The sequence below is a fragment of the Eleutherodactylus coqui genome, chromosome 4 (genome assembly GCF_035609145.1).
Source record: "Eleutherodactylus coqui strain aEleCoq1 chromosome 4, aEleCoq1.hap1, whole genome shotgun sequence".
NCBI lineage: Eukaryota > Metazoa > Chordata > Amphibia > Anura > Eleutherodactylidae > Eleutherodactylus > Eleutherodactylus coqui.
In genome coordinates this window covers 192,777,873-192,801,672 of record NC_089840.1, presented here as the reverse complement: position 1 = coordinate 192,801,672, position 23,800 = coordinate 192,777,873, and the positions used below count along the sequence as shown (strand labels likewise).

The 23,800-nt window shown below is 42.3% G+C and overlaps 1 protein-coding gene across 4 annotated transcripts in view; it reads left to right on the top strand.

Annotated features, from left to right (window-relative positions):
* Positions 1–20,821, top strand: part of SEC24C (SEC24 homolog C, COPII coat complex component) — a 46,947-nt gene extending 26,126 nt beyond the window's left edge. For all 4 annotated transcript variants that reach the window (XM_066600494.1, XM_066600498.1, XM_066600496.1 and 1 more), the window contains 15 exons: positions 615–753; positions 2,149–2,264; positions 2,817–2,941; positions 3,019–3,210; positions 4,619–4,712; positions 4,794–4,910; positions 7,968–8,138; positions 8,333–8,429; positions 9,671–9,816; positions 13,240–13,378; positions 13,511–13,629; positions 13,730–13,909; positions 15,948–16,139; positions 17,577–17,666; positions 18,718–20,821. In XM_066600494.1, the coding sequence (XP_066456591.1) occupies positions 615–753; positions 2,149–2,264; positions 2,817–2,941; positions 3,019–3,210; positions 4,619–4,712; positions 4,794–4,910; positions 7,968–8,138; positions 8,333–8,429; positions 9,671–9,816; positions 13,240–13,378; positions 13,511–13,629; positions 13,730–13,909; positions 15,948–16,139; positions 17,577–17,666; positions 18,718–18,858 (2,058 nt within the window). In that variant the 3' untranslated portion in view covers positions 18,859–20,821. The remainder of the gene's footprint in view (positions 1–614; positions 754–2,148; positions 2,265–2,816; positions 2,942–3,018; positions 3,211–4,618; positions 4,713–4,793; positions 4,911–7,967; positions 8,139–8,332; positions 8,430–9,670; positions 9,817–13,239; positions 13,379–13,510; positions 13,630–13,729; positions 13,910–15,947; positions 16,140–17,576; positions 17,667–18,717) is intronic.
* Positions 20,822–23,800: the final 2,979 nt, after the last annotated feature.

Below are 23,800 nucleotides of genomic sequence, written 5' to 3'. Positions count from 1 at the left end.
CTAGTTACCAGCGAAAGCTCATCTGAAGGTTCACAAGTCCCAAGAGCGCTGCCGGGGACAGCGACATCACCTGCAAGGTGAGTATTGATGATTTTTTTTTTTCTCAGTGTTGCTAGGGCGTTTAGCGCTGCCAAAAAAGCACGGTACCAAGTTGTACTGCATTTTCGGCAGCGCTGAAACTGTTGCCGATTCATTTCAATAGGCAACGCAGGGCTGAAAACGGCCAAAAATAAAGCATGCAACACTGTCCAGGTGCAGCGTTGCAAGGCGCTGCGTTTTCAGCCTTGTGTGAGCAGCCCCATTGAAATGAATGGGAGTGTTGTACAGCGCTTAGCGCTGGCCTGAAAAGGCAGTGCTAAATGCTGCACGCGAACGCCTGTGTGTGGGAGGCCTTAAACAGTCAAAAGCCTCAAAATTATGACTCCAGTTCGGTGAAGGCCTGACTTTGGACTAGTGCTTAGGTTTTCTTGAGACCATAAATTAACCAGGGATAAATGATTCTCTCCTCCTGTATGTATTGCAGAGCATCATTAACGTCTTGGACTTAGTAGGAATGAATTTTATAAGTTTTATTTTTATCATTTTTGTATTTATTTTTTCCCCTCCCTCTTTAGGCCCCTCCTTGTCTGGTTGATCATGGTGAGACTGGACCGATTCGATGCAACAGATGTAAAGCCTATATGTGCCCTTATATGCAGTTCATTGAAGGTGGGAGACGATTCCAGTGTTGTTTCTGCAGTTGTGTCACTGAAGGTGAGTTACTTGCCCTGTTTTTGGCGATGTATTTGATTTATGACTGGTTGGTTGCCTGGATTTGCCTGACTCTTCAATGCCAAATGTGCCTAATTATGCTGCAGGACTGGGAAGGTTAGCCATTCAGGAGGCCAGTAAAGCAGGGAGACCTCTGTAGGAGCTATGATGACAGAGTGGAACCTTTTTATTAGGGTTTTTTTCCCCCACAGTAAACTTTACGTAAGATATAACAGTCTAGTGAACAAGAGGGTGACTTTTTATTTTTCTTTACTATAGGCCACATGTCTACAGGCGTACCGGTAAAATACTGTAGATGTTCCCGCAGTGTTCAACCAGTGTTTGTGATGCCGACAGAGACTGCGAATGGGCAGCCAGTGCATTGCGCATGCCCACGTATCTCACGCACAAGTTGCGCACACTGCCAATACAAAAGTATAGGGCTCGCACTATGTGGTATGCCGAGAAATAGATCTATTGTTTGTTTTTTGCGGGAGGAGTTAGAATTTTTTTAAAGTTTTTCAGTACATTATATGGTACATTAAATAGCACTATTGAAAAATACAAGTGGAGTAAAATGGAAAAAACCCCGCCATTCTGCCATCTTTCAGTGCATCTTGTTTCTACGGCGCACAAACTGTAGCAAAAACGACATGATAACTTTATTCTATGGGTCAGTATGATTACTGCAATACCAAACTTATACAGGTTTTTTTTACTGTACTACTCTTTTAAAAAACATTAAATTTTTTTCAATTATTTTCTGCCGCCATCTTCTGCATGTAATAACTTTTCAATAACTAATTTTTCCGTCGACCTGGTTGAGCGAGGGCTCATTTTTTCCGGGATGTCCTGTAGTTTCCATTAGTACCAATTTGGAATACATACATGCGGATGGCTTGATAGGCAGTCTCACTGGGGATTATGCGATTATTTCAGTTTTTCTTCATTCCATAGAGAAGCATGGGTGTCGGCCAATTAATTAAAGCATGTGGATGGATTTGTTTTGCGGACGTTTTTGGTCAGGAAAACAAATTGCAGCATGCTCCATTTATGTGCGGTTCCTGCACGGACGGCTTTCATTGAAGTCAATGGAAGCTGTCCGATCTGCAGCACTCCCGCAGTTGACACTGCAGACCGGCCACAAATCGCACATGAAAGCAGGAGATTAGAAAAACAAACACTGGACTGTGAATGTCCAACGGTGAGCCGTGTGGACCATTCACAGTACAGAAAATCAGAAAGTACAGAGGTGTGCGCGTCCGGAACAGGTATGCAGTGTCCTCGGCTGCGGGCCCCCGCACGTGGAATGCGACTTGTTCGTGGACATGAGGTCTTACACTCAGTTTAGATATGTTGTACTAGTGGACACCAACCTTTTTGCTTAATTTTTTCCAGTGCCGCCTCACTACTTTCAGCACTTGGATCACACAGGGAAGCGGGTAGATTGTTACGATAGACCTGAACTCTCAATGGGATCCTACGAATTCACAGCAACTGTTGACTACTGCAAGGTACATTATTAAAAGGAACCCCTCACTTCCCCATAGCACCATAAACTGAGTTATGGTGCCATTGGAGGACATGACAGGGAGTCGGGGGATGCATTTTTTTATCCTCACCTGCTCCCGCGTACCAGTGCTGTCATCCGATGAAGAGAGCGCTTAGCACAAACCTCTGATTCTCTTCAGATTCCTGTACGTACGTTCTCACATATGGTCTACGAGAGAGTGTGTGCACGGGAACCTAAGAGGAGTCCTATTTCCGTGCTGCACAGTGACTTTATCGGGTGACAGCGCTAGATCGCGGGAGCAGGCGAGGATAAAAAATATATCGTCCAGCTCCCTGTCACGTCCCCTAAAGGAATCCTTCAATTTTAGCATTGATGTTGTGATTTTTAGACAGATATATTCAATTGACCCAATATATATTGTCATGACCCTTTAGTCTCATTGCTACCTAATCCTTGTTCGTGATCTGATCAAAATCTGACCTGCAGCTCTAATGCATATTCATGTTTACGTTCATATTTTTCATACTTTTTTTGTTTTTGCCCGTATGAGCAGAATAATAAATTCCCCAACCCGCCGGCCTTCATCTTCATGATTGATGTGTCCTACAACGCTGTGAAGAGTGGTTTGGTTGCACTGATCTGTGAGGAACTGAAACAGCTCATCGATTATCTACCCAGGTAGGTACTACAAACTTTAATAAGATTTCTGTGCTCGCATTTCTTTTAAGCCTAATTCAGTCTTTTCCACTTTCTAGGGAAGGTAACATGGAAGAATCGGTGATACGGGTCGGGTTTGTGACCTACAACAAAGTTCTTCACTTCTATAATGTGAAAAGTTCGCTGGCACAGCCACAGATGATGGTTGTGTCGGATGTGGCTGATATGTTTGTGCCCCTTCTAGATGGATTTCTTGTAAATGTCAACGAATCAAGGACGGTCATTACCAGGTAATCGCCAGTCATCATTGGGTCATCATTGTTTCCCATTCCATAAAGGGTTTACAGATTAAACCCAATGTAACGATCATATTTTGCCGTGTGTGAGCGTACGCTCACAGCAGAAATGCTATAGATTGCTATCTGATACAAAATTTGGAGCATTTCAAAACTCCGCCAAAGCCGCTCCACCTGTGTGATTTTTGACCCAAAACCTGCTGCACCACTCATGATCTAATCTCCCCATACTGCCATGGGTACAGCAAGGCACATGGACAACTGCTACTGAGCCCCGCTGCTTGCATTCATGTGATGTGGAAGTGGCATCCCATAACCCGTGTATCACATGAACGCCAGCGCTGGGCTCAATAGCTGTAGCCAGTGTGTGCTGCTGTACTCGGAGCAGTGTGGGAGTAGCTCAGAGGAGCGCAGCGCAGGCTGAAAGCAGAATTTTCCACCTTCAAAAAACTTGCAGTATTTCCGCTACGAGTGAACATACGCTAACAGAGCACAGATTGTAATTGCTTTAAACAGCCTGAATACCTTTTATTTTACACAGAATCCATCGTTTGCATGTACAACCCTAATTACACTTTTAACCCCTTGGAGACTTTATCCTTTTTTTGAAAGCAGGAATGACGAACGAAAAAAAAATGGCTATCTTTTTATGTATCCATTGACTTAGCATCACTGCGGCTATTTTGTGGGATAAATTATATTTTCATTGGTACCATTTGACACTTTTAATTCTAATTTCCCTGTCACCCGGACACTTCCCAGCTCTTATTTATTTTGGGTGGGAAAGCACATAGATTACATGAAATTACTCAACAGAAACACATAAATGATCTGTCATGATTTTTATTAGCAATTTTTTGAAAATTAAATGGAAGCTATGAGTATTTGACACCGGGAAATGAAAATAAGCCCTAGTTACACTACATTGAAAAAAAAACGGTATACATTATCTAGCACGCTCCTCTTCATAGCTGCGGCGCGCGTCCCCGCAGTCCCCCGGTGCTTGTACAACATCACTTCTGAGTTATGGGATTCATAATAGCCTGCCTCCAGAAAGCGATGGCTGTGATTGGCTGAGCAGCGGTTGATGAATCAATCAACAGCCATCATGTTGTGGGAGCGGGATTTTTATGAATTTGTTCTATGAAGAGGAGCAGGAGGGATCTGGACCTGGACCAAGTCAGCTAGGCAAGTCTAATAAGACCTAGCGCCTCTTTATGACGGGGTCCTATTTTTGGGGAAACGGGGTATGACATGGACTCCTTTTCCCACCTACCCTGACACGATTGGTTGGTGCTTCTTATGAACAACTTCTTCCACTGTGGCGCAGAGATGCCAAAAGCTTAGACGCCCCTGCTTTAAACCCTTGCAGCCAATTGATTCTTTTCTTTGTCTTCCCTAGTTTGCTAGACCAGATTCCAGAGCTGTTTGCAGACACAAGAGAAACAGAGACTGTTTTTGCACCTGTTGTTCAAGCTGGTTTGGAAGCTCTGAAGGTAAAGACCTTGTAAGCTGAAGCTTTTCAGTGAAGTTGTCATAACTTTCACTCTGCAGTCATTTTCCTGTTTTCTTCCTAGGCTGCAGACTGTGCTGGGAAGCTTCTGGTTTTTCATACAACTCTTCCTATTGCTGAAGCACCAGGGAAGCTGAAGAACAGAGATGATAAAAAGCTTCTCAATACAGATAAAGAAAAGGTATCTGTAAACACAGCGCTCCCACACTAGATACAGCAAAAGCTCTTTAACTCCTTAGTGACTAGTCGTACGGGATTTTTACAGCCAATAAGGGGTCCTAGGCTAGGCTGCTTCTAAGGTGGACACAGGAAATCACATGCAGGGAAAAGTAGGGTCCTGGATGTAAGATAACAGCAGGGACCCTGCACTTAGAGACAGGAGCCAAGAAACCTCTGTTCCCAACTGTTTAACCCCTTACATACCATGACCAATGGCAATCATGGCATGTAGGAAGGTGACAGGAGGAGGTGGCGCCTCCTGTTGGCTATTGGCAGCTTGCTATGCAAATGAAAACATAAAAATGTTATGGCTCTTGGAACATGATGTAAAAAGGCTAGGAAAAAAAATGCTTGGTCATTAACATGCAAAATACTCTGGATACTAAGGGGTGCATCTAACATTAATGGGACCGGACAGGTGCTGGTTCATCAAATATTCACAATAATAGAACTACCACAGAATTGAATATACTGTTCACTTGTAAATATAAGATCACATGTAGTGGATTTTGGTTGGGCTTTCAAAAACTTCATCTTTTACATGCAAAATGAAGACCTTTAAATGATTTTTTTTTCCTTTAACCACTTAACACTACAGGATGTACAGTTACGTCCTGCAGCTTTGGGGTATGTATGAAAGGAGATTGCAGGACGATCCCGCGCCATACAACGCGGGTGCTGGCTGTTTCCTACAGCCAGCACCTGACCGCAACGGCTCCAATTAAGCTGTGCCACTCATCTGAGCTGTTAATCCTTTAAATGCCCCCATCAATTCTGATAGCGGCATTTAAATCCCTCGACTGATGATCCGGGGTCCCTTACGGCCCTCGTGATGAGATTGTGGGTTGCAGTGTGGGTGTCATGGCAGTGGGAGCCTTCTGAAAGCCCCCAGGGCTGTCCTATCAGAATGCCTATAGGCATGGCTTGATAGAATGCCTGTCAGACCGGTGTATAATGTAATGCTTCATACTACAGGAGCGATCAAAGTATCACATGTTCTTGTACCCTCTTGAGACCAAAAAAAAAAGGTAAAAAGAAGCTTAAAGTTTTACTAATTATTAAAAAAAATAAAAGGTAATAAAAGTTTTTAAAAAAGCAAACCTTTTGCCATATTTATAATAAAAGCATCTAAATATTAAAACAAAAACACTTAAATGGTATCACTGCCGATCTATCAAAATAATGCTTTATTTACCCCGCACGCCAAAATTGCGCTTTTTTTTTTTTTTTTTGGTCGCCCTATCTCTAAGGAAAAAATGTAATAAGTGATCAAAAAGTCATATGTACTCCAGAATGATACCAACGCAAACTACAGGACGTCCCGCGAAAAATGAGCCCTCGCAGAACTATGTCGACAAAAAAGTTAAGTTATAGCTGTCAGAAGATGGCGGCAGAAAAGAATTAAAAACAATTAAATATATTTGGAGAAAAAATACCAAACCAAAAAACTAAAGTTGGTATCGTAGTAATCGAACTTACCCATAGAATAGTTATCAGGTATTTTTGTTGCAGTTTGTACACTGTAGAAACAAAACGCGCCCAAAGGTGGCAGAATTTAGGTCTTTTTCCATTTCACTCCACTTAGAATTTTTGAACCGTTTTTCAGTACATTGTATGGTACATTTAAATAGCACCATTGAGAATTACAACTCGTCCCACAAAAAACAAGCCCTCATACAGCGACGTCGATGGATAAGAGTTATGATTTTTTTTTTTTTTTAAAGCGGGGGAGGAAAAAACGAAAATTGAGGGGAGAGGAGGGGGGAGCAGCGATATCGCTGCTGCAAAATCGCTGTGATATCGCTGCCATGTACACACAGTGCTGCTTTTTTGGGGGGGAAATATGTAGCATTGCGTCGCTGCTACCCACGATTGTCTTGCGCAACAATCGCCCTATTTTGTCAGGAGAAAGTTAATAGGACTTTCTAATGTTAAAATCGCATTGCACAAAAATCGCAAGTTCGTGCTATGCGATAAACAAGGTTCCATAGGGAAACATGGGCTGCAAGAAATCCAAATCGCGGCTGTATAGAGCATGCTGCGGTTTTCTATTTTCACAATGTAGCAGACTACAAAACATCGCTAATGTGAAAGAAACCATGGGTTTCACATAGATGCGTTTCCAGAGCTAATGATGCGATTTTTTTTTTTTTTTTTTTTTTTTTTTTTTATTGATTTTTTTTTTTGGGACCCCGCGTGAAAGCAGTCTAAAGGGGTTTTCCAGGGAAATACTATTGATGACCTATCCTCCGGATAGGTCATCGATAGTTGATCGGCCAGGGTCCGCTACTCAGGACCCCAACCGATCAGCTGAGCGGGCGCATGCTGTCAGCACCGCAAATACAGAGGTCTGAGTGGAAGCCTCTGCGCCGATCTCCATATAGTGCCCGGCACTTGTAACTGCAGGCACTGCGCCATTGATTTCAATGAGAGCCGTGCCTGCAGTTACAAGCACCAACCACTACACGTAGGCTTTTGCTCCAAACTCTGTATTTGCAGCACTGACAGCATGCGCCTGCTTTGCTGATCGGTTGGGCTCCAGAGCGACGGACGCTGGCCGATCAACTATTGATGACCTATCCTTTGATAGGTCATCAATAGTATTTCCCTGGAAAACTTCTTGAGCGGGTTAAAGGCCATACTGTTCAGTTGAGCTCTGTGGCCTCTTTACAGTAGACCAGGTACGGCACCATACATTTTTGCAGCAGCAATACCTGATATTGTAGCTCAATCCCATTCACTTGAATTTGACCCATCTGCACCCAAAGCATGTGGTCAGTGAATGTGATATGTCACAACTCCTTCTAACAGCTGATCGGCAGCGGTGCCAGGAATCTGCCCCCACTGATCTGATATGGATAACCCATCTTGAGAAGAAATGTAATGCAATGGTTAATTATGATTTATATTGAGTTCTATCTTATTCCCCACAGCATAAGCACTAGAAGATGTAGAGATAAAGTGAAGAATTTCAGGGCTTGGTTCAAAAATAACTTCTGATCCATCCCTTTTTCTGCAGACCCTATTCCAGCCGCAGACGACGTTCTATAATAATCTGGCCAAGGATTGTGTAGCCCAGGGCTGCTGTGTGGACCTTTTTCTCTTTCCAAATCAGTATACTGATGTGGCCACACTTGGTATTGTTCCATACCACACTGGGGGCTCCATTTACAAATACACTTTCTTTAAGGTAAGCGTTCTAATGTGTCTATTTTCAACAATGGGTTGGTAACCAATAAAATGCAGGTTCATATACGTCTCTCCATCCATGATGCACCATATAGAGGTTTTATTTACAAAAAAGGGCACCTGTAACAGAGCAGTTGCACAAAATCTCTATTTTTACAATGTTAATTCTCACTTTCATACTTTTATTCCTGATAGATGGAAACTGATAAAGAGAGGTTTCTGAATGATCTGCGCAGAGATGTCCAGAAAGACATTGGTTTTGATGCAGTTATGCGGGTCAGAACTAGCACTGGTGAGTATTTTATGGTTATTGAAATTTGTGCTTTGGCCAGCCATCTTCTCTCATTTCTATGGGCTGATTAGTGTGCCGTCCTGCTGGGATCACGCAGCAATCCACATCCATTCCCAGCTCGATTATTGCAACTCGCCGCTAATCGGCCTTCCATGCACCAGACTCGCCACTCTGCAATCCATCCTGAATGCTGCAGCCAGGCTCATCTTGCTGTCCAGCCGCTACCCTGTGCCAGTCACTACACTGGCTGCCTGTCAAATACAGAATTTGATTCAAATCATCACCCTCATCCATAAAGCTCTTTGCAGCACTGCGCCACCCTACATTGCCTCCCTAATCTCAATCCACCACTCATCCCGCGCACTCCGCTAACGAAATCCGATTAAGCGCCCCTTTTAATTTGAACCTCTCTTTCCCACCTCCAAGACTTCTCCAGAGCAGCACCAGTCCTCTGTACTGACGACAATTGCATCACCTGTGCAATACTGAGGAAACCCTGAAAAACATGACCTGTTGAGGGGTCCCTGAGGACTGGAGTTGGGGAACACTGGTTTAAATGAGCGAAAATGAACGATAATGGTTCAGTTTAAACGCAGCCACCGATTAACAATAAATTGTTTGCTTTTTAATCATATTTAATTATTTCATGTAGGCATAAAAAACGTCGTTGGCTCGTTCGCTAATCGTTCAGTTTAAATACCGATCATTCAGTCACTTTTACAGCGAATGTGACAGACTAAGCGATTTCTCCTTAGAACCAGCCAGCGATGTATCTGCTGGTATAAGCAGGCTGCACGAGTGAACTCTGACATAGTCTGCTTGTTCCAACGGTGTATTGTCTGGTGTAAACGGACCTGCTAAGGTCATCAGCGCTCGTGCAGAGCGTTTAGATTGACAGACTTCACTGGCAGATTGCAGGTTTCTCGCTCAGCACTTCACGTATGTGGAGCATTTAAACAGAATGACAAGCCCGCGATCCAGCAATGGTTCTTAAGCTGACTGAAAATCGGCGATAAAAACCTGTCCATGAGTAGTTAGCGACTTGTGCATTTACATGTAACTATTATCGCTTAAATTCGTTTGAATGCATTTTGTGCGATAATCATCTGGTGTTAACAGCCCATTATACTGTGATCTCACTGAAACAAATGGGCTCTTTAAACACTTAGCTTTCTAAATGGTATCATTGTTATAGGAAGACCTTTTGCGTACGCTAAGATATCACATCACTTCTATTTCAGGTATCCGGGCAACTGACTTTTTTGGGGCTTTCTACATGAGCAACACCACAGATGTTGAACTGGCAGGGTTGGATTGTGATAAAACAATAACTGTTGAATTCAAGCATGATGATAAACTGAATGAAGAGATCGGTGCCCTTCTGCAGGTAAGAGACAGCGACAGGTCAAATAGCCAATATTATAAATGTAGATTTAGCCCATTAGTGACCTCCAATATGCCTTTTTACAGCGGACACTAATGGGGCCTTATTCCACAATATCTCTTTTTGCTGGTCCATTGGAATAAAACTGGCATGGGTTTTCTGTGCCAGGCCTAGCAGGATCTCTATCTAATTTATAGCTGGACTCCTGCTCTAATGGCAAGGATATGAGAAACATCTGATCCCAGCCAGCTAAAGGGGTTTACCAAGAAGAATACTATTGATCGGCTGGGGTCCGTCGCTCCAGACCCTGACCGATCAGCTGAGCGGGCGCATGCTGTCAGCGCCACAAATACTCAGAGGCTGGCGCAGACGCAGCAGAAGTCCTCATGCCGACCTCCGTGTAGCAGCCAGTGTTTGTAACTGCAGTCACAGCTCTCATTGAAATCAACGCGATCTGTGCCTGCACTTACAAGCACCGACCACCACACAGAGGCCAGCACAGAGACATCCGCTCCAATCTCTGTGTATTTGCGGCACTTACAGCATGCGCCCGCTCAGCTGATCGGTCGGGTGCTGAGTGACTGATCCCAACCAATCAACTATTGATGACCTATCCTAATGATGGGATAGGCAGCTGGAGACCTAACACAATGGCCTCTGGGTCTGCCGGCTATGCCTTGAAAAGTAAGGTTAAAGATGAGCGAACATACTCGGTAAGGCCGATTTCGCAATCGAGCACCGCGATTTTCGAGTACTTCACTACTCAGGTGAAAAGATTCGGGGGTCGCCGGGGGGCAGGGCGTGGCGTAGCGGGGGGTAGCAGTGCGGAACGGGGGAGCTCTCTCTCTCCCTCTCTCCCCCCCCCCCCCCCCCCCCCCACTCCCCTCTGCAACCCCACGGCGCCCCCCCGAGTACTTTTCACCCGAGTAGTGAAGTACTCTAAAATCGCGGTGCTGGATTGCGAAATCGCCCTTACCGAGTACGTTCGCTCATCTCTATTAAAGATGCTTTTACATGGAACAACTATTCAGAAAAAAAAACCCCGCTGCATCTTTTGAATGTGAAGGATAATTGCTCCATGTAAACACGGCCATGATTGAACAATGAATGATTACTGCCCTTATTAATCATCGGCCATTTTATGCAAAGCATTTAAAAAATCATCAGTTCATTTGCTAATCGTTTAAGCACTGTTTTGTTCAGTCGTTTTCATTTACAAATACAGCTAACGTAAGGCCCATTTTACTTGGGGCGATCTCTTAAAAAAATCGCTAAAAGGCGATCGTTTCAGCGATAATCGTTGCATCTAAACACGAGGGCATCGTGCACTTTTCAGGCACTTTTAGCTGATCGTTAAATTCGGTTCAACCTAAAAATTGTCCTTCAGCCTTATCAGCAGTTCTCCAGGAAGTGCTGATAGCATTGTTTCCCATCTGAGAACAAAGGATCTGAGTGCTGATAATAGCCTTGGGCTATTAACTGCATTTAGTGAAGGCTTCATTTGCACATCTAATTGCTCTTATGGTTCAAACAGGTTTTATTTAGTCATACTTTCAACTAGTGCGAACAGTTACATTATGAATTTATCCACCATATCTTGACACGTAGAAACATTGTTCATATAGCTTACTTTGCGAAAAAAGATGACCAAGTAGTTATAAAAAGAAAGAAAACTTCAGAGATTAGTGCTTGAAAGTAATAGGGAAAGAGAAATTAAAGATAGGTAAAGAAGATCTCCATTACGCCCGGTGGGAGCGCCACCCCCTCTCGTCAAGCACATCTAATTGCTCTTAAGTAGCGGAGTAGCTACCTAATAGTTGATGCAAAATGATCACTCAAAGCTGTCACTCAAACTGTCAGTTTTTGGGGCCTTTAAAGAATAAAAAAAATTATTATTTTTGTGTTTAAACCTACTGCCCGAGCAAACTGTTATTGTTTGCTTGTACACTCGGGTGAACTATTTCTCGTTATGTGTAAAAGTACCCTAAGTTTGCGTATTCTGCCTCTCTAAAATTAATAAAAAGCACTCTGAAAGCCCTATGGGTTTCTCAATGTGGCGATGTGTATTTTTTTTTTTTATAAAGCGTTCCTATTTGTGCAAAAGAAAGTAGTAAAATATAGGGGGGGAAGCTATAAATTTAGCATCCCTGTAATCTTACGGACCTGCAGAATTAAGTTAACATGTTATTTATACCCCACACTGAACTCTCTTATTAAAAAGAAAAGTGCCATAACTGCAGTTTTTGGTTAATTTTGCCTCCAAAAAATGATGGAATGACTAGTGATAAAAATGTTATATGTTCCCAAAATGGTATTAGCGAAAACTGCCATTCATCGTGCAAAATAAACAAACTCTCCTACAGCTCTGTTGATGGAAAAATCAAAATGTTATGGCTCCTTCAAAAGCAGCAATACGCACATTTTAATTATTTTTTTTAATTGTGCAAAAGTAGTATAAAATAAAACTATATAAACTTAGTAATTTGCAGTCTGGGTGACCCAGAGAATAGTGTTATGTCGTTTATGTTGCAGGTTACATGCTATTAAAAACATAACCCCCCCTCCTTCCTCCCCCCAAAAAACAATGGTGGTATTTCTGTATGTTTTCCTTTATTTCCCTAGCCCTCGCTTCCAAAATTAGATTGTACTCTGTTATATGAACCCCAGATGGGTGCCACTAGAAGAATACATCTTGTCCCACAAAAAATAAAGCTATTGCTCTTGGAATGTGGCAGTGAATGAAACAGAAATATTGATTGAAAATAGACCAGTGATTAAGTGGGCAATATGCAGAGACTAGAACCCATTGATTTCAAGGAGTTCATTAACATACGCAGATTTTTCCTGTGCATTTCAGTTGTGCAAAAGAAGCAAACAAACCCCAGCATGCTCCATTTTCCTGTGCATTTTCGCACCCAAAGACCTCATAGAAGTCAATGGAGATGCACGAAACAGTGTAATTGCACAGAAAAAAAACACATCTGGACTCATTAGACTGATTAGCCATTTCAATCAGTGCATCTTTGTTTGCCTTGTGCCCTGCAGGTAGAAAAGTACCGTAAAATACGACGATGCGGTCGTAAGAAAAGTATCGTTCATTCTGCAGAGATGCAGCACTCGGGCGCTTGCAAATATGTATCCACTCATGTGACGAGGGCCTGAGGTGGAGTAGCATCTCCTCCAGTAGAATCACTTCACCAGTTGGCAACTGCTTATTAATGGGGGCTAATGCTAGTAGTGAACGAACAGCATCTCACTGGACACTGCATGTAACTCGCTGTTGTCATTGAGCTTTGCAGAACTTGTATGATGGATAATATATTCCACTGTAAATACTGATCCAACGAAGATTTAAAAGAAGGCAATTGATTGTTAGGGGCACTATATGTTTATATATCTAAGCTTCTGTGGGTTTTCTTCTTGCAGTGTGCTGTACTATACACCAGCTGCGGGGGGCAGCGCAGACTTCGTATACACAATATGGCTTTAAATTGCTGCACACAGTTGGCCGATTTATACCGGAATTGCGAGACCGACACACTTATCAATTACTTCGCCAAGTTTGGTAAGTCACTTACTACATTCATCGCCTGTAAAATAAAGTGGCAATATAACTCTTTGCCGCATTGGCAATCTTTGGGGATAGCACTTTTTCTCGTTTGGTCACTGCTTTATATATATGTATATATTGTTACAGCTTACAGGGGCGTTCTAACTAACCCAACAAAGACTGTTCGAGATTCCCTTATCAATCAATGTGCACAGATTCTGGCCTGTTATCGCAAAAATTGTGCTAGCCCGTCTTCTGCTGGACAGGTAAGTAGCTTCTTAAAGGCAAAAAGCCCTGTTTTTACATAAAAGAAAAGTAAGTATATGGAAATGACGCTTCATTGAAGAGCCTTCTCTTTTGTTCTAGCTGATCCTTCCAGAATGCATGAAACTGCTTCCCGTCTACCTAAACTGTATACTCAAAAGTGATGTGTTGCAGCCTGGTCCCGAGGTGACCATTGATGATCGGGCCTATGTCCGGCAGCTTGTTTCTGCCATGGATGTTGCGGATACCAATGTCTTTTTCTACCCAAGACTTTTGCCTTTTGTAAGTATTTCATTTGGATGTGAATGGGTTTTAGAATTTTCCCCAATGCGGTCAATTTAGGGAAATGTAAAGTTCTGATTTGGCCACCACATTTTCTTACTTGCTTTTCAGCAGCATACAGCCTTTTGTACTGGGATGTAAAATGACATTTTATCTATACTGGCTGGTCATGCCTAGACCCTTGACTAGTGCTATTAAAAAAGCACAAATAAAAGTTTAGTGCCACCCCATGTGCCCAGCTGTCTAATGACTCATTAGTACCCAGTAGAAGTGTCCTCCTGGCCTTTCGCTATTTGGATTGCCACAGTCAATAGTGACAACAGCATTATAAAAGGGGTCTTTATTAGGGATGAGCGAGTATACTCACTAAAGCACTACTCGCTCGAGTAATGTGCCTTAGCCGAGTATCTCCCTGCTCGTCCCTGAAGATTCGGGGAGCTGCGGGGGAGAGCGGGGAGGAACGGAGGGGAGATCTCTCTCTCCCGCCCGCTCTGCCCTGCTCCCCGCCGCAACTCACCTGTCAGCTGCGGCGGCTCCCGAATCTTCAGGGACGAGCAGGGAGATACTCGGCTAAAGCACATTACTCGAGCGAGTAGTGCTTTAGCGAGTATACTCGCTCATCCCTAGTCTTTATCCTTTGATTGTGTCACCAGGCTTCTGGCTGGTATGGCCAGGGATTGGGGAACTCCTATAAGTCTGTCCTAGGTGTGTGTGTTTTAAAAGCCCTGACTGACTCACCACTAATTCTCTAACTTCCGGGTGTGGTGCAAGCGTGAAATTTTGCACAACCATTCTTTACATCCTAAATAGAGTTGTGACCCCTTTACTATGCCTATTATTCAATGCTAATTGCAAAAGGAAGTGCACCCCAATATAATGTAACTTCCTGGTGTCGTACAAGCGTGAAATTTGGCACAGGCATTCTTTAGGTCCTAAATAAGAAAAGTAAATGGGTCAGAATTCGAAAATTCAATGCTAATTGCAAAAGTATTGACACCCATATGTTATACAACTTCCCGGTGTCCTACAAGTGTGAAACTTGGGCACAAGTAGGTCCTAAATGTCAGAGACTATGCAGCAAAGTGGAAGAGGTCTGCAAAACTCTCGTCCAACACTGCGGACAAGCCATGCGGAATTCAAATCTGTGACATGTCAATTGTATCACCGTTTCCACTGCAGGCTCTCTTCGATTCCCGCAGCAGAATTCAGGCGGAAAAGCCATTTTTAAAGCAGCCTGTCTGCTGCGGAAATCTTGTGGAATTTCCATGCGGTTCTGCTGCGGACATTCCTTGGGATCTTCATCCCATGGGGACCCAGCCTTAGAGGAGTACTTCAGGTTAAGGGTGACTACCCACTACAATTTTTGGTTTTTTTTTTCACTGCGATCTATCGATCGCGATTTCAACATTACAAGTCCCATAGACCCCTGCAGAAAAAAAACGCTGTGAATTTCGCAGTGAAAAAAAAACTGTAGTTAGTAGTCACCCTAATAGTGGAAACCATGAACGGTATTTAATAAATGACTGAATCCTATTGGAACACACACAAATAGATAGATAAATAAAAGTCGCACACTGATGCGTATACCCCCAAATGGTAGGTAAAATAAAAAACAAAATGTTAAGCTTATGGCTACTCAAATATGAAGGCATAAATGGAAAACAAATACTGCCACTAATACCCCAACCAGCATTAACCCCTTACTGTAGTTTGGGGTACACAATCATCTATATTGCTAGTTTACTCTTAGATACCCTCCTCATTGATGATACTCTACGTTTATTTTACGGGAAAAGCAAGTTGTGTTTCGCTTCGGTGCTTTGGGTTCTATTTTCATATTTTGTATCGGCTCTGGGGTTTCTATTAAATATTAATATTAAAGGTTATGGTTAGAGAATTGTTGTACTGACAGGAATGTGTAGAGAGGATTCTATTACTAGTTCAGTGAAAAATCCCCTACACATTCCAAGCTATTACCATAGAAATTCCTTTGCACCCGAATTGATGTATAACTGATGTCGTCTTCTTCTTCTTGCAGTCCAAAGTAGACCCTGCCAGCGATTCTCTGCCTGTGGCGATCCGGACCTCCGAAGAACGGCTCTCCAAGGGGGACATCTATTTGCTTGAAAATGGCTTGAATTTATTTATCTGGGTGGGGGCAAATGTGCAGCAGGCCCTGATCCAAAACCTTTTTGGCGTGTCGTCTTTTAGCCAGATAGACTGCAGCATGGTATGTTGACGGAGATATATATGTATCTATAGAAGTATATAGCCGGGGTTAGCACTCCAGACTGACAGCGAAAAATAAGGCTCTTTATTTACCCTTGTGTGCCGTTTCATTTGTTACCTGGTACCTTTCTATGCAAATACAAGGTGTACAAAGCAGGTTTACAAGTGAAATCAATTTACTATAAATTAGAATGCTATACTTTTTAAATGCATTTTATGAGTTAAGTGTAGAATTCTCTTCATATACCGTAAAATGGTCCAAACCGGCATACGTTGAATACATCATCAATAACAGCATAAAATCAAGTGAATTGGGTTATACAGTTGGGGTCCCTGTAGGCAGGCAGACCTATTCCCCATATGAGCGCTGCTTGATTGTGCAACAAGTAGGTTACCGCTCTTTTTTTAAAAGGACTTCACAAAGGCTGAGGAACGGATGCATGAACATTCACTTACTACTTGTTTGTGTGTCGATTTCCATGTTTTTCGGCAGCACATCCCTTGTTTACATCGGGTGATAAATTGCTAAGAAATGAGGATATTTGTGCCCCTATATAAAAGATTTGATCAGTCTAGAACGAGTTATCTGCTTGTTTGTTGGCTGATTTGTAAGCGTCTTTAGATGGGGCAATGATCGGGGACAAAATTAAGCATGGATCCTGGCATCCTGCAATGCTCACACCAAGTCTTATGTAGCCAGACAGTAAGCGAGGACATCCAAAGATACCACTAGAGGGCGCATAATGACTAGCAATGCGTTTAGAACAATGTTGCACAAGAGCTGTAGTGCCAAGGCCATGCTAGAAAAGGACATGCCAACTAACTCCTGGTATCCAGCATTAAAATGCTGTAAATGAGTGCCAAAAAATCACAGGGCACAAGTAAGTAATGAATGTAGCTTCATATTGAGATATAGAATGTCACATTGAGAATGAGATGGATAGATAGAAAATATATATTTAGTGAAAGGGCAAACGCAAACAAGAATTATTCAGTGTAAACATGGCCACCATCAAGGGGTGAGAGATGATTCGCTGACTAATTGCTAGTTGTTTCATTTCAACTCTCCTAAAAATAGTCGCTGGCCGATCAAAACTTGTCTGATGTAAGATCACAGTTGTTCGTATTTTGAACTACTTGCCAGGTAGTTGCATGGAGATCACCACCAACCCCTACGAAAAATATCTTGGCGAACTAATGAAGAAGCGCACTGTGTAAATGATTTCAAACTGTTGTTCGCACACTTCAGAAACTTTTTTTGGTACCCAAAATGTAGCTGTTTTTATTATTGGTAATTATCCCAAACAAAAAAGCTTATCGAAAAGAATTAAAATATTATATATAGTGCGGAATTTTGCCACATACTTCCCACTCTAATGTCTAGTTACTGTATAAGTGTCTCCTGGCTAATAGTTACCTGTGCCTCTTCTTTCCATAGAGTGCTATACCAGTTCTGGATAATCCTGTCTCCAATAAAATGCATGCCATTATCACCATGTTCAGAGCACAGAGACCGCGATACATGAAGGTACGAAAACACGGGATTCATTTTATTATTTTGGGCCTTTAAGGACTCCTTCCAAGAGCCATAACTTTTTTTTTTTCTTTTAAGTATTCCATTGTCAAAGCTTGTATGGGCGCTTGCTTTTTGCAAGAGTAGTTTGTTTTCATTTGCATTGTTTTGGGTTGCATATAAATTAACACGTATCGTCTCAATAAAGAGGGATTGTCTGACTATGGTCACCTATCCAATGGAGAGAAGTGTCTGATTGCTGGTGGGTCCAGGTGCTGTATTTGGCTGTCTCCAGCAGTCTGATAGATATGAATGGAGTGGCAGTGGGCGTGTGACTATAACGCCATTCAAACAGGGGACTGAAGACATTGATCATCCCAGAGGTGGAGCCCCCTCAGCAGTTAGACACTTATCGCCTATCCAGTGAATAGGTGATACGTTGCTATGGTGAGACAACTCCACTGAATTGCTCAAGGTAACCTCACCAGGACATTCTTAAGGCCAGCGGCACACGAATGGGTCCGATTCCGCATGCGGGAGCCTGCAGCTAAATCCGTCCCTGTGGCCAGTCAGCGACTGCATGTATCTTTGAATATCTGTATTGCGGATGGCTCCAGCGGTTCGCCGCCGGACATGCGTAGTACAGATTTTTTTTCTTAAATCTGTTTTTCCTGCACCGTTCTTTAAGCGATGACATGGGTTGGACGGCTTCCATTAATTTTGATAGAAGCCATCTGTGCGGCAACTGCAAGAAAATAGAACATGCTGACTTTTAAAAAAAATTTCCCCTGCTTGCGGAAATCGCAATTTGTTTCTGCAAGTGTGTAGGAAAAAGCAATTTTTGCATAGCACAATAGTAGCCTGCACATGCACTCATGAGGACCTGGCCATCATCTTTAGATGAAAGAAGTGTGCAAGCGCTGGCCTCCTTTGCTATACCCTTCCGCTGATACCTCTTTAAACCTTTCATGTTCTACACTCAGCTTTTAAAACGTGTTACTAATTGCATTACTGATCGTGTTCATACATGGTAACTTGCATCTGTTTTTGCAATCTCGTCTTGCAGTTGCTGATCGTCAAGCAGGATGACAAGCTTGAGATGTTCTTCAAACACCTATTGGTAGAAGACAAGAACCTAAATGGAGGAGCATCCTACGTAGATTTCCTGTGTCACATGCACAAGGAGATTCGGCAGCTTCTAAGTTAGAGCTAGAAGACATGGTGGTTCCCACCCACAGTGACATTCTGCTAGCCACCTTGGTCTTTTTACTATGCTACTACAAACAGGACACCAGATAACAGATGTGCTTTTTTTCTGATCCATCTCTCGTCTTTATTTTAAATGGCTCCCTTCACAGCCTTCTTTGCCCTTCCCTAAATTTAATGAAAAAAAACTTAAATTGGGATTGTCTACTTTAGAAAAAGGGCCTTGAAAACACCTGGTACATAATAAACTGATACGAGTTCTGTCTATAAAACAATTTATACTGAGGACTGTACATCTCACTAAGGGGGCGTACATTGAAACCTGTACTGCTAATATAGGAAGGGATTTTTGAACTGTACATTGTGGAATCATTGTAGGATTGTATAAGAGTCCGATTTCATTAGATTGCAATGGAGTGAATGCGTCTGATTGCGCTATTTTTACTTAGGAAGCCCCAATGACACTGATTAATCTGTGGTGGGAAACCTCACTTCATTATGCATTCATTTACATCAAATAAGAAAGGCTACAAACCAGATTGTTAAAATGTAATTCTTGTTACAATTCTTGTTAAGGATTGTAACATATGACCACATAATTAAAACAACAAAAATCTCCCATCAGTATGCTTTCAGTAGCCAAGCCAGAAACCTACTGCACACTGATGAGGGGCAATCACCCGAAACAGCTGTCTGTGTATGGTTTTTTGGCTTTGGCTTATAATTCCCAGTCATTCTTACAAGACTTGTTTAACGAGTTCAACATTACAGGAATGCTGCCTTCCAATAGTTGGCGCTATAGAGGTATTGTTCCATCTTCTCATTTGCATATTTCCCAGAGAAGCATGGATGCCCTTTAGAGGTCTCCGCACACGCAGTCTAGGTGTCTCCCTAAGGAGAAACCCCCTCCCTTGGAAAGAATTGATTGCTTTCTGTCATTCAGAATGAATTGATCCATAATGTAATAGCTCTTATTTCTTGTGTGGAGCTGGCTGCCTAATATAGAATGGGGCATTATTATTTCCGTTACTGCTCCATTCACTGATTTTACATTTCAGTTTATCCCGTTATCATAAAGGAAAGCATGGATGGAAGGTCCTAAACAAAACAAATGGACACAAACTACAACAATGGGATCCTAAATCGAATAAATTTGTATACCGAAAAAGTTAAAGTCCAATGGAGAGAAGGTGAAAGTAGAACTTGGCATCTGCACAAAGCTTCTGATAAGAACACGCAGGTTCTCCGGAAAAGATGGCCATATATTATGGATATCAGCACTGAGGATGTTCCTGAACCTGTGTGTTATGCTACTGAGAAATCAAACCCTTATGTCTGTATTTCTTTTGCTTCTGATGTTTTAAGGCTTTAAAGTTGGGGACTAAATAAAGTTTGGGTAGATTTTTGTATTTTGTTTTTATCTAGATGTCTGCATACATGGAGACAACTTGCTGCAGAGACCTGATGAGAATTGATTTAAGGTTGACTGACAATTGCATCATCTTATATGTTTTGAAGAGAGGCAACTGAGCTGTCCGCAAGCCTTAAGGAGTCAGCATTCCATGCCCTGTACCATCTTTGCTGCCAGCTGTCTTGCATGTGTCGCTTTGTTGAGAGGAAGAAGGGACAATGACCTCTGAGAAGAGCCATGCTCAGATGAAGAGTCTTCTTCTAAAGGACTAATCTGTTCTTTCATGAAGTCCTACAGAAGTTTATTTATGGTAGATGACTGTCAGTATTTTCCCTCATTTAACAAGCATAAAAAATAAAACCACCTAGATCACCCAGATAAAACCAACAAGGTCTTAGCAGCCTTGGTACCAGTGCTTAGTATTAATTGCTGTGTTGATTTCAAGATCGAAACAATATAAATTATATATTAAATCTTCTTTTTTTTTCTTGTTTGTTTTACCATTGTAACTTTAAATTTGTAAAGAAATAAATACAGAATTTTTTTTTTTTTAGTTTGAATTGCTTGGAAAATTACTTACATATGAAAGTAGCCTGGGCTTATGAGTTTAAAGGGTTTTATCGCTACAGAAAGTTATCTAGGGGATACCTAACTGATTGATTGATATCGGGTATGGGGGTTACAAGCACTAGGACTTTCACCAACCTCTAGAATAAGGGTCCCCAGATGAGTGCAGCAATGGTCACACATGTACAGCACTGCTCCATTCATTTCAGTGGGATTGTCGGAGATAGCCGAGAGCTGAATACTGTTGATAGCGAAAAACTTCTTTTAATAGGGCAGCCCCTTTAAAGGCAAATGACTTCTGGTTCCTTGATTAGTTTACAGTCCCTAGAACAGTGGTCCCTAACCACCAACCACTGCCGACTTTATATTTCCAATGTCAAAGTTCACCTATACTTGAATACGGCTTACAAGGTACAAAAAGTTGGCAACCTCTACCCTATAGTGACACATCTACCACCCCATCATCTCTTTAAATGTTGTTTTTTTTTTCCCAGACTCCTTTTTATGCTGTAGACCCAGATTGCAGCAATGGAATTCCTCAAACACTGTCCTAATATATATCATTGTTGAAATAACATGTTTAGTTTTTAAGTAGATATTGGTGATTTTCAGGACTGTATTAATATGCTCAAATATGGAATGATATTTCTGCTTAGATTTGTTTGTATGCCTCCGTAATAGAAAGTACACCTACCTATGAAATGCACACTTTCATCTTGGTTTAAAGGCTATGGCTATCTTTGGGGCAGTTTTGCTCACTTAATGCATGTGTTCTGGGCTGACAAGTATTTTTCCAATTGGGTTTAAATAAAAACTTTGCACCATTTGTCTTCTGCAACTTCTACTTATCACTGCAGATGTTAAACTGCAGACTAGGTCTCAGTAGGAGATCCGTCAGTGTGCTGGCCTGATGGCTTGGTTTCTCCCTGCGTGCTCTCCTTTTCGAATTTATGACCAACACAGTTTATTTGATTAGGTCATAAATTAGCAAGAAAGTTCAGGAGATGAGAGAGAAGGGCTGAAAACCATGTCATTCTTTCAGCTTTACTGATGGACCTCCTATTAAGACTCTGTCTGTAGTTTCTGCATACAATGCTATATAGAAACTGCAGAAGACAATGCAAAAGCTTTAACTAAACCCTATTGTATACATGTTTGTCAGCCCCAAATATATGCATTTAAGTGAAGAACAAATGGCTCCTCAGACTTTGAGAGTGAACAGTACTAGAGACCTTCACTCACATGTTAGACGTTCTAATTTTAGTCCATTATTGGTTAATTCAGTCCACTACTTAACCACAGTAATTCTGCAAATTTAAAGGGGTTGTCCCGCGCCGAAACGTTTTTTTTTTTTTTTTCAACCCCCCCCCCCCTCGTTCGGCACGAGACAACCCCGATGCAGGGACCTAAAGAAAAATCCGCACAGCGCTTACCTGAATCCCCGCGCTCCGGTGACTTCTTACTTACCGGCTGAAGATGGCCGCCGGCATCTTCTCCCTCCGTGGACCGCAGGGCTTCTGTGCGGTCCATTGCCGATTCCAGCCTCCTCATTGGCTGGAATCGGCATGTGACGGGGCGGAGCTACACGGAGCCCCATTGAGAACAGAAGAAGACCCGGACTGCGCAAGCGCGGCTAATTTGGCCATTAGACGGCGAAAATTAGTCGGCTCCATGGGAACGAGGACGCCAGCAACGGAACAGGTAAGTAAAAAACTTTTGATAACTTCTGTATGGCTCATAATTAATGCACAATGTACATTACAAAGTGCATTAATATGGCCATACAGAAGTGTATAGACCCACTTGCTGCCGCGGGACAACAGTACATACTGTAGCTGTAAATCTACATCCACTTTTGCAACCATTTTATTTTCAATGCTTCTAAAATATATTTTTTTTTAAAAAAGCCATGTTGCAAATGGTGAAAAAAATAAATAAATCTACACTTGTGTGGCTAGAGCCACTATCCAGATGCCTTTAAAGCCATGGTTATAGGCTTGAGGCCTCTTTCACACGGGCAACGCGATATTGCTGTGAGAAAATTGCAGCGATATCGTGATTCTGTGGCGCTACAAAGTCACACAAAATATAAGCCCTAGCTGCATAAAAAAATACTTTAACATCTGCTGTTCATCTTGCGGCGTCTTCTCTGCAGCGGCATTTAATACTCCGAACAATGTTCGGCTGTCCCGCACAGCCACCCCGCTGTGAGATCGGGGGAGCCTTGCAGGTGTCATGGCAGCCGCGGGCCTAATGAATGATGGCCCCTGGGCTGCCTTAGCAGACTGCTTATCAAGCCATCCCTGTGGTGTGGCTTGATAGACTGCCTGTCAAATGGCAGTATGACGTAATGCTATAGCATTACGTCATACTGCAGGAGCGATCAAAGCATCGCATGTTGTAGTCCCCCAGGGGGACTTTGATTTTTTTACTTTTAAAGTTTTTTTTAATTGTAAAAAAAAAAAAAAAAAGTTATAAAAGTTTGAATCACCTCCCTTTTGCCATATCTATAATTTAAAAACCGAAATAATAAAATAAATATACATGTTTGGTATTGCTGCTATTTGCTGCGCATTGCAGACACACATGCACTCGTGTGAGGCCACCCCAAGCCATTAACACCACAGGATGCACATTTACGTCCTGGCTGTGTGGGGTTTATATAGAGCAGGTAAACTGCGCCCACCATACAAGGTGGGTGCCGGCTGTCTATTATAGCAGATACCCGCCTGCAACAGCTATAATCGGCGCTAATGCTGATTGCATCCGTTAACCATCTAAATGCGAGTTGCATATTTGAGTGCACATCTGCGTGTTACTTTTTTTTGTGCGCACAAAAATACACAAGCATGTTCCCATTCATTGAAATGGGCAATTAAGTTAATTAGTTCAATAAGTACTATTTTTGTGCGCAAATGAGCAGGAAAATGCAGCATATTGTGTATTTTGTTGTGCGAACGTAATG